The 15,461-nt window shown below is 36.2% G+C and overlaps 3 protein-coding genes across 4 annotated transcripts; 2 read left to right on the top strand and 1 right to left on the bottom strand.

Moving 5' to 3' along the window:
* Positions 1–209: 209 nt before the first annotated feature.
* On the top strand, positions 210–4,728 carry LOC132174679 (syntaxin-22). The gene is made up of 7 exons (XM_059586319.2): positions 210–637; positions 1,747–1,840; positions 2,118–2,257; positions 2,627–2,701; positions 3,756–3,913; positions 4,003–4,103; positions 4,352–4,728. The coding sequence occupies exons 1-7, from the start codon at positions 450–452 to the stop codon at positions 4,415–4,417; spliced, it is 822 nt and encodes a 273-aa protein (XP_059442302.2). The 5' UTR covers positions 210–449; the 3' UTR covers positions 4,418–4,728.
* Positions 4,729–4,981: 253 nt separating this feature from the next.
* LOC132176346 (phosphatidylinositol-glycan biosynthesis class X-like protein) lies at positions 4,982–9,056 on the bottom strand. 2 transcript variants are annotated; one of them, XM_059588524.2, is made up of 6 exons: positions 8,955–9,056; positions 8,337–8,454; positions 7,933–7,977; positions 6,033–6,423; positions 5,747–5,913; positions 4,982–5,409 (listed from the first exon to the last, which is right to left on the bottom strand). In XM_059588524.2, exons 2-6 carry the CDS (start codon positions 8,445–8,447, stop codon positions 5,116–5,118), a joined length of 1,008 nt encoding a protein of 335 aa, XP_059444507.2. In that variant the 5' UTR covers positions 8,448–8,454; positions 8,955–9,056; the 3' UTR covers positions 4,982–5,115. The 2 variants fall into 2 exon arrangements, with proteins under 2 accessions (XP_059444507.2, XP_059444508.2); XM_059588525.2 differs by lacking the exon at positions 7,933–7,977 and having other exon boundaries at positions 8,955–9,055.
* A 156-nt stretch (positions 9,057–9,212) lies between these two features.
* SAMBA (valine-tRNA ligase) lies at positions 9,213–13,849 on the top strand. The gene is made up of 3 exons (XM_059588526.2): positions 9,213–9,488; positions 11,207–11,317; positions 13,344–13,849. The coding sequence occupies exons 1-3, from the start codon at positions 9,341–9,343 to the stop codon at positions 13,400–13,402; spliced, it is 318 nt and encodes a 105-aa protein (XP_059444509.1). The 5' UTR covers positions 9,213–9,340; the 3' UTR covers positions 13,403–13,849.
* The last annotated feature ends 1,612 nt before the right edge of the window (positions 13,850–15,461 follow it).

The following is a 15,461-nucleotide window of genomic DNA, read 5'->3' as shown; positions in this document are numbered from 1 at the left end:
TTTTTATTTTTATTTTTTCAGTTAACAAGGATTAATGCAAATGTTAGTTAAAAGTGCCATACACGATAGACTTGGTCCACGTGCATATCACTCAAACAGAATCAGCATGCTCGTCACCCATCCCAACCACACACGTGTCCCTTTCGACCGGTCCCCATTGACGTGCCTGCACCGAATAATCAACGAAGAAAACCACCTCTGCACCTCACCTAATGATTTAGGTCTCTCTCTCTCTCTCTCTAAGCGAGAAGTCATTTCTCTGTACCGTCCATTCTCTCTTTCTCTCCACGTTCCCAGCTCCATAAAAACCTAATTACCCTCTCCAGGTCAGGATTTTGCAGATCCTTGTAACCAAACACCGACTGGGTCCCTTTCTCTCTGGAAAAATTCCCCTTTTGAATTGATTTTCTGGAGAAAGTTTGGGTTAGGTTTCCGAGAAGAGACGGATAATGAGCTTCCAGGATCTCGAGGCGGGCCGACCCTTGTCTTCGAGGCGAGACCGCATCAATGGCAAGCAGGACTCCACCCAAGCCGTCGCCTCCGGGATCTTCCAGATCAACACCGCCGTGTCCACGTTTCAGCGCCTCGTCAACACGCTCGGTACTCCCAAGGACACGCCCGAGCTTCGCGAGAAGCTGTGAGTTCCATTTTCCGGAAAATTATAGGGTTGTGTGCATTTACTTGATACACGTGTAGAGGATATATAATTCGTATTTGTAGGTTGAATTGTATGCGAATTGGGTTATCGTTTGGTCGAATTGACTTTTTGTGTTCAAATTGGGGTTTTTACGGTTCTTTTTTTTTGGGGGGGGGTGGGCGGAAGGGGTAATGATTGATTTTGGGATTTGGATCATTGGGTTTGAACAAGCTATAATGTATTATTATAATTTCAAGGCCTACAATGTATAATCTATTAAAGGAGAAATGCTATATGCACTCCCAAGTTTACTTCCTGAATGTGGTTTTTTAGTGCCGCGTCGGTGAGTGAAGGGAGTGTGCACTTGGGAGAGGGAGTGTGCACTTGTGAGTGAAGTTGGGAGTGCATGTAGCATTTCTCGTATATTAAATTATGTATTTTTGGCTAGCATTTGGGAAGTAAATCTATTGCTTTTGTGGGAGATAGTCTATGTTAAGTTTCGCTTTTGAAGGCAGTGCTGGTGGACGAGGATTTGTATTGTAGGTAGAGGAATTTTGATGTAATGTATGTTAGGGAAACTTATAGGTGAGAATAATTTGTTACTGTGAATGCGGGCAGTTAGCTTATTCGGCCTCTCTGATCTTTCTAGTATGCGGAAATTCTACTATAAAGTCTAAACTGCATTTCTGTGCGCTTTCTTAGGCCTAAAAGTAAAGGGCTCAGGACTTCATTTAAGACAAAGAGGGGCTTTTATTTCTCCAATCTACCCTTTTTGTCAACGTGCATGCTTGGGGGCTACGAATTCAATTTTTATTTCCGCTTAGCATTATGCTTGTTATGCATATGCTCTCTAGTTATCTTCCTAGCTAAGTTCTAACACTCGGGGTTCTTGTGTAATTTTTGGAATTTACCATGTTTGCAGTGGAATTTATACATAAATGTTTTGATTTATTTATCCTTATAGGCCATCGTTTCTGTGCAACTATCTTATTTCTTTAAGTTTGTTATCATAAATCTTTTGATCTTTGTCAAGAAAATCATGGCATGATGAATTTCCATATTTAGTGGTCCTCATTTCATTTTTTTTTTTTTTTTTTTAAAACTTGCAGGCACAAGACAAGGCTACATATTGGGCAATTGGTGAAGGATACTTCAGCCAAACTTAAACAAGCTAGTGAAATAGATCATAATGTAGAAGTTAATGTAAGTAGCAGAGCTCTCTCTCTCTCTCTTCCTCTCCTTAGCGCACACCTGCCTTATCTGAGAGTGCGGTACACGGGACCGGAGTTTACTCTGTAGGGGTGGGTCCGAAGGGCCCTTCCTTGGAGAGGTTCCCCGACATAGAAGCACACTTGGGTGGTGCTAAAATTGGATCAAAATGATTTTTGAATTAAAAATCTTTTGCCTTTTGCCTTGTTTTTATCATTTAATTCTGATTTCAAGAGTATAACGGTCCTCAATGTCTCCCATCTAATTTCAGGCCAACAAAAAAATTGCTGATGCTAAACTTGCAAAAGATTTTCAAGCAGTGCTGAAAGAATTTCAGAAGGCTCAACGGCTGGCAGCTGAGCGGGAAACAGCATACAATCCTTTTGTTCCCCAAGCAGTTCTTCCTTCTAGGTAATAGGTGTCGGAAAATTTAATGATTAAGCATGCATCTTTGTTAGTTCCTTCCTTTATTGTCTGTGATTATTTTTTTTTGTTGGTGCATGCTTGCAATAAAGCAAATTTTTGAAAAGTGAACTGATTCTAGTAAATTAATGAGAATACTTTAAAAACGGCATTTTTTTTGGGTGTAGAAATCTGCCTCAAAATCCTTTTTCAGGATTTATTGTTTCTTTAGTATTTGCTTGTTCAACTCACCCAGTGGTTGTCAATGCGTTATACTGTATAATTTTGAACTTGACTTGTATGTATCTTACATGCATACATGCATACAATTCCATATTTGTATGTATCTTACATTTTGGTCATTTATGCTTCATACAGTTACACAGCCAGCGAGATAGATGTAATTTCAGATAAGAGTCCAGAACAGCGTGCTATTCTTGTGGAATCTAGAAGGTGAGTTGTGTTTACTTCACCCATTTAGGTCTTTCTTTCTCAAAAATTTATTGCAAAATTATTATTCTGTTTCTGTTCAATCTACATTCTCCAATTTTCTTGGTCTTTGAGGGCTTCTATATTATGTTGCATTTCATTTTTATCTTGTTTCAGAACTCATGGTTACACTTTTAGACTTAACCCAAAATATGTTCCTTTGCTAATCTAAGTACAAGATGATACCTTGGACGCGTGTAGCTATCAAGTTGTATGCATTCTTTTGTCTTTTTGTTTCTTTGTATTCTTGGTGAGGCTCCAAGTAAGATTGATATATGATTTCCCTTGAAGAAGAGAATATTTTTGAACTGAGAATTTGAGGTAAAATACTTCAACCTCTCCTAGATTCTAACGAAAAAAATTCTTGGACCTCCTCATTTTAAAAAAATTTATTTAAGGCTCCCATGTGTTTCATTTGTGGCAAACACTTTTGATCGAGACCATCATTAGCACAGAGGAAAACTATTAATGGCATTTTAAAAATAATTAGAAATGCCCAAAACACCCTTAGTTGTTGCTAGAAGATTCATAATAACATTATATATCATTACTCAAAACTTTCAAACCTGTACCCTACACATGCAGTTGTATTTTAATTTTTTTTTTCCCCAAAATGAACCACAACCCTAATTATTGTAAAAAATGGACTAAGGGCAGGATCATCATCATATGATTTCTATTGACTGAATCCTCTGACATGGACTAAAGTGTAATTTTAGAAAACACAAGGGAGGTCTTGAAGTAACATTTGAAAGAATCCTATTTTCCTTTTTATAATGTGATTGCTACATATTTAGTGCCAAAAGGATGTTGGTGTTGAAACCTCAAATACAGATCCCATTGTCCATCTGGGGAGTTGAAGGCCCCCACTGCCTTTGCTTTGTGTCTTGATTTTATTCAATGTCCATTGGGAATGCTCTTTGTTTATCTACTTTGGTTAAGAGAGTTTGCATCCAGGCATTTGTTTAACCAGTTGCTTAAATTGCATACCCTTAACTTTTAATGATTTGTGCTGCAGACAGGAGGTCTTGCTGTTGGACAATGAGATTGCCTTCAATGAAGCTGTAATTGAGGAAAGAGAGCAAGGCATACAAGAAATCCAACATCAAATTGGTGAAGTGAATGAGATCTTTAAAGATCTTGCCATTCTGGTCCACGAGCAAGGAGCCATGATTGGTAAGTCATCTAGTTTATTATCTACAAGTCACCAATATTTGTCTTTCTGGCTCATGTTGTCACACATCAAGCATATTTATTTTTGCCAGATGATATTGGCTCCAATATTGAGGGTGCTCAGGCTGCAACTTCACAAGGGAAGTCTCAACTTGTGAAAGCCGCAAAGACACAAAGATCAAATTCGTCTCTGGTAATTTATGATGCCCCTTTCTCTTTCTTTTTTGGGAGGGGGGGTGGGGGTACAAAATGATACCCAGGGAGGGGGGGTGGGGGTACAAAATGAGAGTGGGTATCGACATGCATGACTGCATGCTCCATTCTACCCCGCATTCACTCTGTGCTCAAATCTTTTCTTAATTTGTGAACCGAAATGATAGATTGTCAAATTATCATGTATGCTTATGTTAAACAATAATTTTTTTTTTTGTGTGTGTGTAGACGTGCTTGCTGTTGGTGATATTCGGGATTGTGCTCCTTATTGTGATCATAGTTCTCGCTGCCTAATCAGAAGAGTCTGGTTTGATAGTGCAGCAAATTTGGTTTGTGCTCAGCAACAAGATAGTGTATTTCTTTGCTAATTTCTTCGAAAGTGTTATTTTACGAGACATCATGGCTGACCGGAGTGTCTCACTTCACTCCCCAGTATATATACATATATATAAATCGGGTGTCCGCTTATCGTCTTTGGTTGTTTAAGTTGGGTGACCGTTTGTTCTCTTCTGTAAGTCGTGTTTGGGGTTTTTAGGACGAGTTACAGGTTCTTGTGTAATGGTCCCGTTTCCTATTTATAATGAAATTCATTATTCTTTGGTTTTTCTTGTCGTCTTTATGCTGTGAAATTGGCAATGACATCCGGGTGCTCCTCCCCCCTGCATTTAAGGTAGAGTCTAGGATCTGTTTGGTAATCTTGTGGAAATGGAAGCAACTTTAAATCATTATCATCATCATTATTAGCACTTTTGAAGAGAAACAATGAAAATAGTCTAACACCAAACAAGGAAAGCGGTAAGGCCATTCAAGCAAGACTGATGATTATAATTATTTTTTATTGTTATTATCAAACGACACGATTTGAACCTATAACATCTGCACCATAGTGGTGTAATTAACAGACAATTACTTGTGGAAATCATTCTCCTGCACTTATTAACTGCATTTGAGGGAAGCAATTTAAATGCCAAATCGTTAAGCCAGAAGATAAATTACGATTGTTTCAGAGTTTTGTACATTCTGGCGTCTGAATAAAAAATGGATGTCAAAACAATAAACAGAGTTGATAATAAGGCTGAAATAAAAGTGACAAAAGAAACAACTCCAGCATGTGTCTTTATCCCGGCAGGTATTCTCCACACAATCTCACCACTTTCCATTTCATCATCGTCACTGGTCAAAGTAAATAAAAAGCTCTGATTATCTGACTCATCCTCTGTGCTGCACCGCACAAACAAATCAGGAGCTCCAAATTTAACTCTTGAGTAGCCACTTTCATCTATTGGCTGCAAAAAAACATAGAAAAGAATTTCAAGAAGTATTGCAACCAACCATTGCAGCCATTCAGTTGTTAATGAAAGACAACAAATTATATATCACTTCCTATTAAGTATTAATAATAGGCAAAACGAAATTTGTATAGTCCACAATAAACTATGCAGGATTCTTCTTATTACAGCATATGACTCTTGGCATATTTTGAGAATGCATGTCAAATGGCAAAACCACTTTTTCCAACCATTTATGGAACTTTGACAAAATGGGTATCTAGATTATGAAAGTAAGGATAAAAAACAGTTCCTGTTTCTTTTTTTCACAGTTCATAATATCCTCATCACTTACCGGATACCGTGCATGTAGTGGAAGTTCTATGTTGATGTCAAGTCCATTCTTGTGCCTTAACAAGAGATTGGGACGAACATCCATGTGAACTTCAACAGCAGAACGGTTGGACAGAAATGAAGGCAATTCCAAATTTGTATCTCCAAAAACAGCTACATCGTTAAGCACTGCAGTAAATGGTTTAAACTACCTTGAGAAAGAACAATGCAATATGCTTGAATTTAAGAAACTGGATTAATCTTTTATTTTTTACTTTTTTTTAGGAAAAAAGAATGTAGAATTTTACCACCACGCTGAAGAAGATGTTGTAGCTCAAATGGGTCTGCAAAGACTCCGGATGGCAATCTTTCAATAATTATGACCTCACAAGAGAGAGTTGGTAGCTCAGTTATGGATTTTGGATCAATGTTGAGTCTGATGGATGAGGATATATGACGATGAGAACCTTCACCAATCAGATTGCGCTTTAGAACTGACAATCTTGGCACAAGGTTCAAATTATCTTGTAGAATTCCACAAAACCCAGAGGGAAGTTCTTGTGCCACAAAATCTTGGAAATCTGAATCAAGCAGACTTTCGTGCTTTTCATAATAAGATTCCATTATAAATTTCTTGTGACTACAAAACGAGCTAATATTTGAATTGTTGGAATCAAAATCCGGATTAGACCTTCGTGCCTGAAAATTATGGATACACGTGAGAAAACTAATTCGAAGAGAAGGTAAAAGTTGGCAAAAATTTCTTCTCTAAAACATTGGATTTGATGCTATTTACAATATCTCTCACTTGGGATTAATGATAATTAATAAATTCAGAGTGTGTAGAATTTGCATAAGAAACTCTTTGGACTTGTCATCATAATAAGGAACCTCCTGACTGCATTAAATGTGAGGAACAAAGATTTTTAATTAAGATCAAGCAATCAAAAAAAGTGTTGAAGAGGTTGTTCTATTAAAATGAGGGGGAGGGGAGTCAAGTTTAGAAAGGCTTACAAATTTTAAAGCAGAAGCTAATAGGTAATTTCCAGGAGTTAGCATATTTGAACATAAAGACAAGAATTAGAGGAACTTGAAGACTTAATGGCATTCTAGTTGAGGCCTGAGCGTATATGAGCTATGATCTAGTCTACCTAAAATGAATTGTTTTACAATACCATAATGTCAGCAGAAGGCCACAAAAATTACAAAGAGAAAGTACTTTGTTTAACTTGCAGATGGCAACAAAGGAGGAAGCAATATTTGAATCAACAACTGCATCATCAATTGATTGTACATAAAAGCTAATTCTTCCATGCTTGGGGAGTTGAATAATTAAGCCCCATATTGACTTGGGAAAGCATGTAGGGCTTTGAAAATAAAGGACTATTAACTGATGTATTAACGTGTTCAATGGATATTCATGATGTGACAGTGAATATCATAAAAGGAAACAAAGAAAATATAATTGAATCTTAATTATAATATGATCAACTAAGTTCAATTTTTTTCCACTGGTCATGAACAAATTGATTAGTTACCATAGCCTGTGCTTTTCCATTGTAAGAGAAAGGTCATGTCAATGTAAAAATTATGGGTGAAAAATATGGTTTAGGTCAAGCAAAAGGTGGTCGTTTTGACAGCTTGTTTTTTAAACATGACCATATACATATATTGACCATAACTTCCTTAGATGGCACACAAACTGAACATTGGTATGCTTGACCACTAGATGTTTTCTTGATTGTTTGTTTAAGAGAGAAAATAAGATAAGTATATTTCAAAAACCATGGAGCAGATATAAGAAGTACATCTCCAGCAGGAGGAAGAGGAAAAAAACAAGTAGACAACCATAGAAATTCAGGAAAAAGCAAACATTATGACAAACAGGAGGAGCTCTAAATAACATTAAGAACCATAGTTATTTTCTATAAATACACAAGCATGAACACCAAAAAGCCATGTCAGGAATGCCAATATAATAACAAAAGAAGTACGCAAAAAAGCCACCATGTTGACAATGCCAGTGATTGATATCAGTTATATTCCTCTCCTTGCAAATGATGTACTTGGGTTGCAAACATAATCATCATTGTCTTATAATAAGCATCCCTAAACTTGGCAACACGCTCTTAAGTATTAATTTTACACTTTTTTCTTCTATATGGTCTATAAGGAGGAAAATATAAACCGTATTATCTTTCACGTAACCTTGCGCGAATCTCCAATCCTGGCAACAGCCGGTACCCAGAATCTCTACAGTAACAATGACATCAACCAGTAAACTTCAAAACTACCATGAACCCTACCAATCATCAAGTAAGAAACTGAGAAATCGGTGGGAAATCAGTATCAATGGGCATGCTCCCCATTGTATACAGAAGCAAACACTTGGCAATGCACAGACAAAAACCAAAACTTTGTTTAAGTGAAATCCCTAGTCATTAATAGATTGCAAGGTGTAACATATATAACATCCAGACAGATGGTTAGGAGTTTGTGTTATGAAAAATACCTCGAATAAGAACAGGAAAAAAATTGTCAGTGCATTAAAATCAAATAACCAGTTTGAAAGATACTAAATTGTCAGCTAACAAACACTACGGTCAACTCACCTCACTTGAAAGTGAAGAACTTTGCACGCAGGAGCCATTGCCAAAGAAGAGTACCAACGAAATTCCAACCAACACATAAATGCACAATTGAATATGTCGCCGAGTTTCCATGGAGTAACTGACAAACAAAAAGGAGTGGAACTATAAATACATAAACAAAAAAATATATGCAACCAATGTGGAGTTAACAAAGAAGCTAAAAAGTAAAAAAATCCATGAGAAACATTTTGCATTCTAAAACGATTTCATTTTCTTGATGGGAATTGACACGGACACAACAAGACCAACTTATTCGAATCTAATAATAGAAAGTGATCAGCTTCATAACAATAACTGAAAAAAAAAGTTCAATCTTGCAGCCCTCAATTTCCAGAGTATCCCTTATTTAATATCATCCAATTCCCTCAAGCAAAACGACCCAAAAAAGAAAAAAGAAAAAAGAAAAAAATCATCTAATACCCAAAATTCCAAGTAAAATCTATGATTCCCATACGAATTTACCAAAAAAAAAACAAAAAAGAACGGATTTGATTTATCAGTAACATACTGGTTTAATCTCTCAGAGCATGTATACAGAAAAGAAAAGAGAGAGAGAGAGAGAGAGAGAGTATAACTCACCTGAATCGGCTAATGATGGTGGACAGTTATCCTACCGTGTTCGGCTTACCATGGAAGAGAGAGAGAGAAAGAGAGAGAGAGAGAGGTTGCTGAGAGAGATGGGCTAATGTGGGCTCGGAAGCAGCCATGGGTGATGGGGCTCATTTCCTCAACACATAGTTGGGCTTGTAAGTCAGAATCAAGCCCGCCCCAAAAACTAAATAAACAAACAATAAATTCGACTACACCCAATTTAAACGAGGTGAGCGCAGTGGAATTGTAGGGGGCACATCCATTTGCTTCTATCTGTGAATTTGGTATAAAAAAAGCTTTGTTTGCCTAAGCGTGGAATTTTCCAGGAAAGCACCAAGCAATTTTCCCAGAAAAAAAAAGGAATACAAGAAAGAATGAATAGTACATCGCCGGCACATTCTTCAATATCGACCACAGCAATTGTGGGAGGGAGTAGCAGCAATGCTGCTTTGTCCACAGAAGAGTTCCACATCCCACCTGATCTAATTTCAATACAGGAGCGCAAAGACGAGGCTTTGCATGGTTAGTTACTTTCCTGTAGTTAACTTTCTCTTTTGTATTATTTATCAAAAAAAAAAAAAAAAAATCTCTTTTGTATCTTCGACCCCTTTGAATGACATGGTTGCTGCTATTCTCGTTAAAATTTGTTAATTTGAGCAATCTGGGTTCTTAAATTTCTTTATTGTCTGTGTAATTAAGCTAATCTGGTGAAATTCATTAATTGGAGTCATCTGGGTCATTTTTTTTTTCTGCAATATCATTGTGGGTTTAGTTAATTATTGTTACCTCAAGGGGTTAGACTCGTGGGCTTTTTGGATTGTCCTCAGGGAGTAATCCTATGTGGGATGGTCGACTGTACATGCCTCGGATTAGTCAGGTGCTCCTGGTCATATTGTTGTGGAATTTATTTCTGAATTTTACAGGGTCCTGTGTTCAAGTCTTCTTTTTTACTATTGAGTATTAAGCTATGTTCTTGAAGTTTGTTTGTTTGTTCCATCTGGGCCATTGTATTGCATAATCTTGGTTGGTTTAGTCTTTTCTCTTTTTGGTTGTTTTTATTTTTATTTTTATTTATTTATTTATTTTTAATGAAGTTTCTTAATTTAGACCATCTGGGTCATTTTATAGTTATTGTGAAATTCCTTAATTTTAGCCATATGGGCTCTTCAATTCTACATTTAATCTATAATTGTAATATTCCTCAATGTTAGCCATCTTGTTTTGGGGAGGGTGGAGGTTGAGGCTTAGCTTCAGCCATCAGAACATTTTCACTTCTACAAAATCTTTAGGGTTTGCAGGACTGGTCTTGTGCTTTTCAGACTTATCATTGACCCTCTATTTAATTGTTGATTTTTTTTGGCTGGTCCGGGCTATGACAAATTTTGAGCAACTATGTGAGGTGTAGAAGTAGGATTTGGACCTGTTTTTGTTCCTGACATTTGTAAAATCCTCAAGCTGGTGAATCTATTTTGTTGCCAAAGCAGCCTAGGAAAAGAAAAGAACAAGAAATTTGAACCTTATGTTATGTGTTCTTTTGGTTTCCTAAATGGAAGATACTTTCCTTGGCTGTACGAAATAATGCCTACTAGTGGATGAGGGAAGACTAAGAATGTTTATTTTATGGGTTGACAGTGGATAGCTCACAAAGGCAAATAATTGTTTTAAGATCAGGTGTGTGAAGAATTCTTTTTTCTAGGCTTGCAAGTAATGAGAATTCCTATATTTTCTCAGCAACCTTTCAGATAATTTGTTTATTCCTCGGCTTTACTTAGATCTGATTGTTTCATTACTGTGAATTTTGTAAGGAGAGTTCATGGGGACTGATTATGTCTAGCGTTTTCTATGATTCTTCTGCTCATAAAGGTGTTTATGAAGCTATATTTTTTTTTAATTTACAAGGAATTCACTAGCCTAAAGCATCTTTTGAGTTGAGTCTCCATGTATATGGGTTAAGTGTTTCTGAGGTTGAATTCCTTGTGTTCTTCATTCACTTTTTTTGGATCTTATGTTTCTTTTTGTTTTTGGTTGGGAAAAGAAGAAAAGACTAACAAAAAGAGAGACTCCACTTAACCGTATGCGGTTACTATATTGGACTCAGTTGAGTGGGGCTAATTGTCTCCTTGGGTTCTAAGTAGAAAAGTTTACAATTGTTGTATTGTCTCTCCTTTTCTTATGCTTCTTTTATACCAGATAGACCATTGTTCTCATAATAAGACACTGGTTTGCTTTCTGAATTCTAGTTCTAAAGTCAGATCTGATGGCTGCACTTGATAAGGAGGTTAAATCCTTGGATGAAGATAACTGGAAGTTTGAAGGACCTCGCTCCCGTATCCACCTTATATCAAGACGAGGTTAGTTCTTCAACCCACTAATTACCTATTGCTTTTGTCATATCCTATGTGTTGTTGATTTGTTACTATACCATAGGACCGTTATAAATTTTGATGGATCCTAGGTCCATAATCTGCAATGCTTCATAATGACTGCTATGAATATTCTAGTAATAGTTTTACATTACATTCTTTAGTCAAATTGCTGTCAATCTTAGTGAGTACCTTATGTTTGATTTGTCATGGTATCACTTATCAAAAAAATGTTTGATTTGTCATGGTATCACTTCAACACGTCAGTTTAAGTTTTTCAAAACATGATCCAAAGTAGTTGCAGATTTTCATATTGGCCGGGTAGGGCTGGTAAGGTGTTGGTTTGCTTTTTGGGAGTAGCAAAATTTCAATATTAACCTACTGGTTACAAGTTGACTCAGACTGAAAAGCTTAAATGAATGAAAACTATATAACCTGGCTACTTTTAGGGATTTAAGTGTGAGTCAAACTACTAGTGCTTGGCTCTTCACAAGACTTTTTCAAGATCGTTTGTGGGATGAATTTAATATATTTATGTTAAATCACCATTTATCTCAATAGCTTAAGCTGATAGGAAATGATGAATGTAATCATTCAATTAATATTCTAATACTTCTCCTTATGTGTGGGCTTAAACTCTCCTCCAACAAGGTCCAACATGTGAAAATATTTAGCTGAACTAGGGGATAAACTGTAAAGTCAAGGTCCGAATTCAAGATCTCTACTTTGATATCATGTTAAAATATTAAAATAAAATATAAAAGAACAAGCGGAAGCAAGAGAGGGACAAAGATTTGAGGTGGTTCAGCCATAGAAGCTGACATCCACTGCTGGTAATGCTCAATAGGCTTACATTTTGTTTATATGAATTGATTATAATGTGTTACAAGATGGTCTATTTATAGAGTAGAATGGGTAGGTGAGGCGTGCTAGGAAATGAGAACAAGTGGAAGCAAGATAGAGACAAAGATTTGAGGTGGTTCAGCCATAGAAGCCTACATCCACTGCTGGTAATGCTCAATAGGCTTACATTTTGTTTATATGAATTGATTATAATGTGTTACAAGATGGTCTATTTATAGGGTAGAATGGGTAGGTGAGGCGTGCTAGGAAATGAGAACAAGCGGAAGCAAGAGAGAGGCAAAGATTTGGGGTGGTTCAGCCATAGAAGCCTACATCCACTGCTGGTAATGCTCAGTAGGCTTACATTTTGTTTATATGAATTGATTATAATGTGTTACAAGATGGTCTATTTATAGGGTAGAATGGGTAGGTGAGGTGTGCTAGGAAATGTAAGGAAAATCCTGAAGATTATGATTTGATACAGACATATTTAGTTGAAAATCTTCTGGATTCTAACATAGCTAATGGTTTCAACTTGTCCTAGTTTGTTACATGATCAGCCAACCTGGCTCCTTCAATGGCTTTAGGAGAATCAAGCTACTCATGCTCGTGCTCTGTAAAAGAGTTTCAAATTGTTTGTGGAATGAATGAATAACACTCAATCTTGTCTTGTAACTTGTTGACTTTCAGATTCTGTTTGTTCATGGGGTAAAAATGTTTTCTGAGCAAAAAATGTTTCAATGTAAAATATTTTCAAGGAAAATTATTTCTGTTTCACTGCCTGGTTGAAAACCTGAAAGAGAGGATTTACATGTAGAATGAGTATCAAGAGAGGATTTACATGTGCTGCATGGAGAGCAATGTAATCTATGAGTTTATAAAACGTGCCTAGAAAATCCAAGCAAAAAGTGCATGCTTATTGGCATACCATGGTCTTGCTCATTAGCATAGCCTCAGCAACATCTTTCATAATTTCTCTAGTTTTCTGTTTTTTTGAAACATTGCTTTCACCTCTTTGTATTTTGACAGCCTGGTTTGGTTTTTTTGCTGCTTCAACTCTTCATAATTTCATTGTATTCCTTCCATATTACTGTAACTATTACCTCTTCTATCTGTTTATTGCAACATTAATATTGGTGATTTTTTTTTTTAACTGTAAATTTCACTTCAGGTGGCTTTTTACACAAGCAGACAGGATCAAAGAGCTGGAAATTGGCTCCACCAAAGTGATCCAGAGTTGTTAGAACAGAAGCTTATTATTATACACGTGAAAAATTAAGAGGTTGTGCTTCTTTCCTTCAAATAAATTAAAGCTGTTCAAGTGTAGAAATTCATCCCGAGTCCATCCAAGGCCTTTCTCTGTAAACCCCTGAATGTTTTCATTGAATTTCATAGTTATTGACCTCTGTCTCTGTCTCTGTCTCTCACATGCACACACATTTTATGTTTCTATTCTTTTGCACTTTGGCTGCATCAATCTGGACCTTGTGATGGAGATATTGATTGGGAAAGAACAGGTCTTAGACAAAGCCTTTCCTACGCATTGCCTCTGCCTCTTTCCACCACCTTTGTTGTTTTTCTGTTTTTGTCATTGTAAACTTCTACTTGTTGTTTTGTGGTATTACTGTTTACTGCTTTCTATTTTTCTATATTTACTGTTGTGTTCCTTGGGTTTTAGTGACATTGTAGTTTGATCTTATAGTGGAGATTTGTACCTACTCCCTTTTCATCAGCTTTTTTTGTTTCAAATTTTGACCATGTCTTTCCCACTTCACCTTATTTCCGGTGATTGTTGCAGTTCCTTAGTAGAGGTTCAGATAGGTTTGAAGGACCTCTTGAAGTTCTTGCACCTTTAAAAAGGGTGGAAGATGAATAGTTAAGTTGGAAGTTAAATGAACCTTCTTAAGCCCAAAATTTCAATGACAATAATAAGCATCAACATTAAAGAAAAAAATTGTTAAATACTGCACTAAAAATAATAATATTACCTCACAAAAAACAAAATTTAACATTTTAAATGGGTTTTAGGTTGGCTAAAGTTGTTTAATAGGCCAAAACTTTCCAGTAATTTTATACTTGTGTACATAAAAATTTCATCAACAATGGTTAATGAAAAGTAGGTTGAAAAGGAACCAAATTTTAATATATAAAATAGTTTTAGGTGGCTAAATGTGTGTACAGTAACATTTTATGAGTGGCAGAACTTTTAGTTTGAGAGGGCGAAATTAAAAAAATTAAAAAAAAAAAAAAAAATTGGCGGGGGGCAAAAATTAAATTTTAAGGGTCTATTTTATTAAAAATATATATATATATATATATTTTTAAAAAAAAAAAAAAATTATTTTTTTGGAGGACCACCTTATGGCTTGGGGGGTAAGCCTTGAGGGTGGTTCCGCCCCTATTTATGACTGTTTTATGAAGTTTAATGTTGTTTTAATTTGATCAATCCAACTGTCACCATTGGACAAAAATAAACATTTGTTTGAATTTAATGAATTTTTTTTATAACATTTATTTTCCTTTTTTGTTAATTATTATTATTTATATTTTTTAGCTACTCTTTCTAAGATGTTTAAACAAAAAATAAAAATAAAAATAAATTATAAGGTTAAATACTAAAAAAACCCCAATGGTTTCACTTCTTTATTTTTTCCCCTTAGGGTTTGATTTTTATCACAAGAAGTACCTGTGATTTTGATAAAAGATCAAATTGGTCATTCTTTTCATTGACCGTTAGTTGACTTAATGGAAGTTTACATCACTAACACGTGGACCAATTAAAATTCAACATCTGGCATAAGTGGCCACGTCGTCAGTGATAACATGGCCACCTAATTAATTTATATATATATATAAAAATTTGGGGGCCACCCCCTTGGCCATTTGCCACCCTCATCTGGCCTGATAGGGGTAGTTGAGCCACCCACAAGGTGCCAAGGGGGTGGCCGAAACCACCCCCTTGGATCCATGGGGGCGCCCGAGCCACCCCCAAACTACCATTGGGGGAAGTTTCGGCCACTCCCGTAGCTACATGGGGGGTAGCCGTGCTACTCCCAGTACCCACTGGGGGTGGTTTCGGCCACTCAAATGGTAGGCCATTCCAAAAAAAATTTTTTCTTTTAAAAAATTTAATTAGGTGGCCACGTCATCACTAATGACGTAGCCACTTATGCCAAGTATCGAATTTTAATTGTTCTACGTGTCAGTGATGTGGAGGTCAATGGACGAAAAGACCAATTTAGTATTTTATTAAAATTACAGTTACCTTCTGTTAGGGGTGTCAAGGCGG

The sequence above is a fragment of the Corylus avellana genome, chromosome 3, assembly GCF_965113065.1.
Source record: "Corylus avellana chromosome 3, dhCorAvel1.hap1.2, whole genome shotgun sequence".
Classification (NCBI taxonomy): Eukaryota; Viridiplantae; Streptophyta; class Magnoliopsida; order Fagales; family Betulaceae; genus Corylus; species Corylus avellana.
The sequence above is the reverse complement of the archived record's forward strand: the minus strand, read 5'-3'. Positions and strand labels throughout refer to the sequence as shown.

Excerpts from the sequence above, each read along its gene's own strand:
- SAMBA (XM_059588526.2), top strand. The coding sequence starts at position 9,341 with ATGAATAGTACATCGCCGGCACATTCTTCAATATCGACCACAGCAATT. Across the intron at positions 9,489-11,206 it reads CAAAGACGAGGCTTTGCATG|TTCTAAAGTCAGATCTGATG; the intron begins GTTAGTTACTTT and ends TCTGAATTCTAG. Across the intron at positions 11,318-13,343 it reads CCACCTTATATCAAGACGAG|GTGGCTTTTTACACAAGCAG; the intron begins GTTAGTTCTTCA and ends ATTTCACTTCAG.
- LOC132174679 (XM_059586319.2), top strand. The coding sequence starts at position 450 with ATGAGCTTCCAGGATCTCGAGGCGGGCCGACCCTTGTCTTCGAGGCGA. Across the intron at positions 1,841-2,117 it reads ATCATAATGTAGAAGTTAAT|GCCAACAAAAAAATTGCTGA; the intron begins GTAAGTAGCAGA and ends ATCTAATTTCAG. Across the intron at positions 4,104-4,351 it reads AAAGATCAAATTCGTCTCTG|ACGTGCTTGCTGTTGGTGAT; the intron begins GTAATTTATGAT and ends GTGTGTGTGTAG.
- LOC132176346 (XM_059588524.2), bottom strand. The coding sequence starts at position 8,447 with ATGGAAACTCGGCGACATATTCAATTGTGCATTTATGTGTTGGTTGGA. Across the intron at positions 5,914-6,032 it reads ACATCTTCTTCAGCGTGGTG|TGCTTAACGATGTAGCTGTT; the intron begins GTAAAATTCTAC and ends CATTTACTGCAG. Across the intron at positions 5,410-5,746 it reads CACTACATGCACGGTATCCG|CCAATAGATGAAAGTGGCTA; the intron begins GTAAGTGATGAG and ends GTTTTTTTGCAG.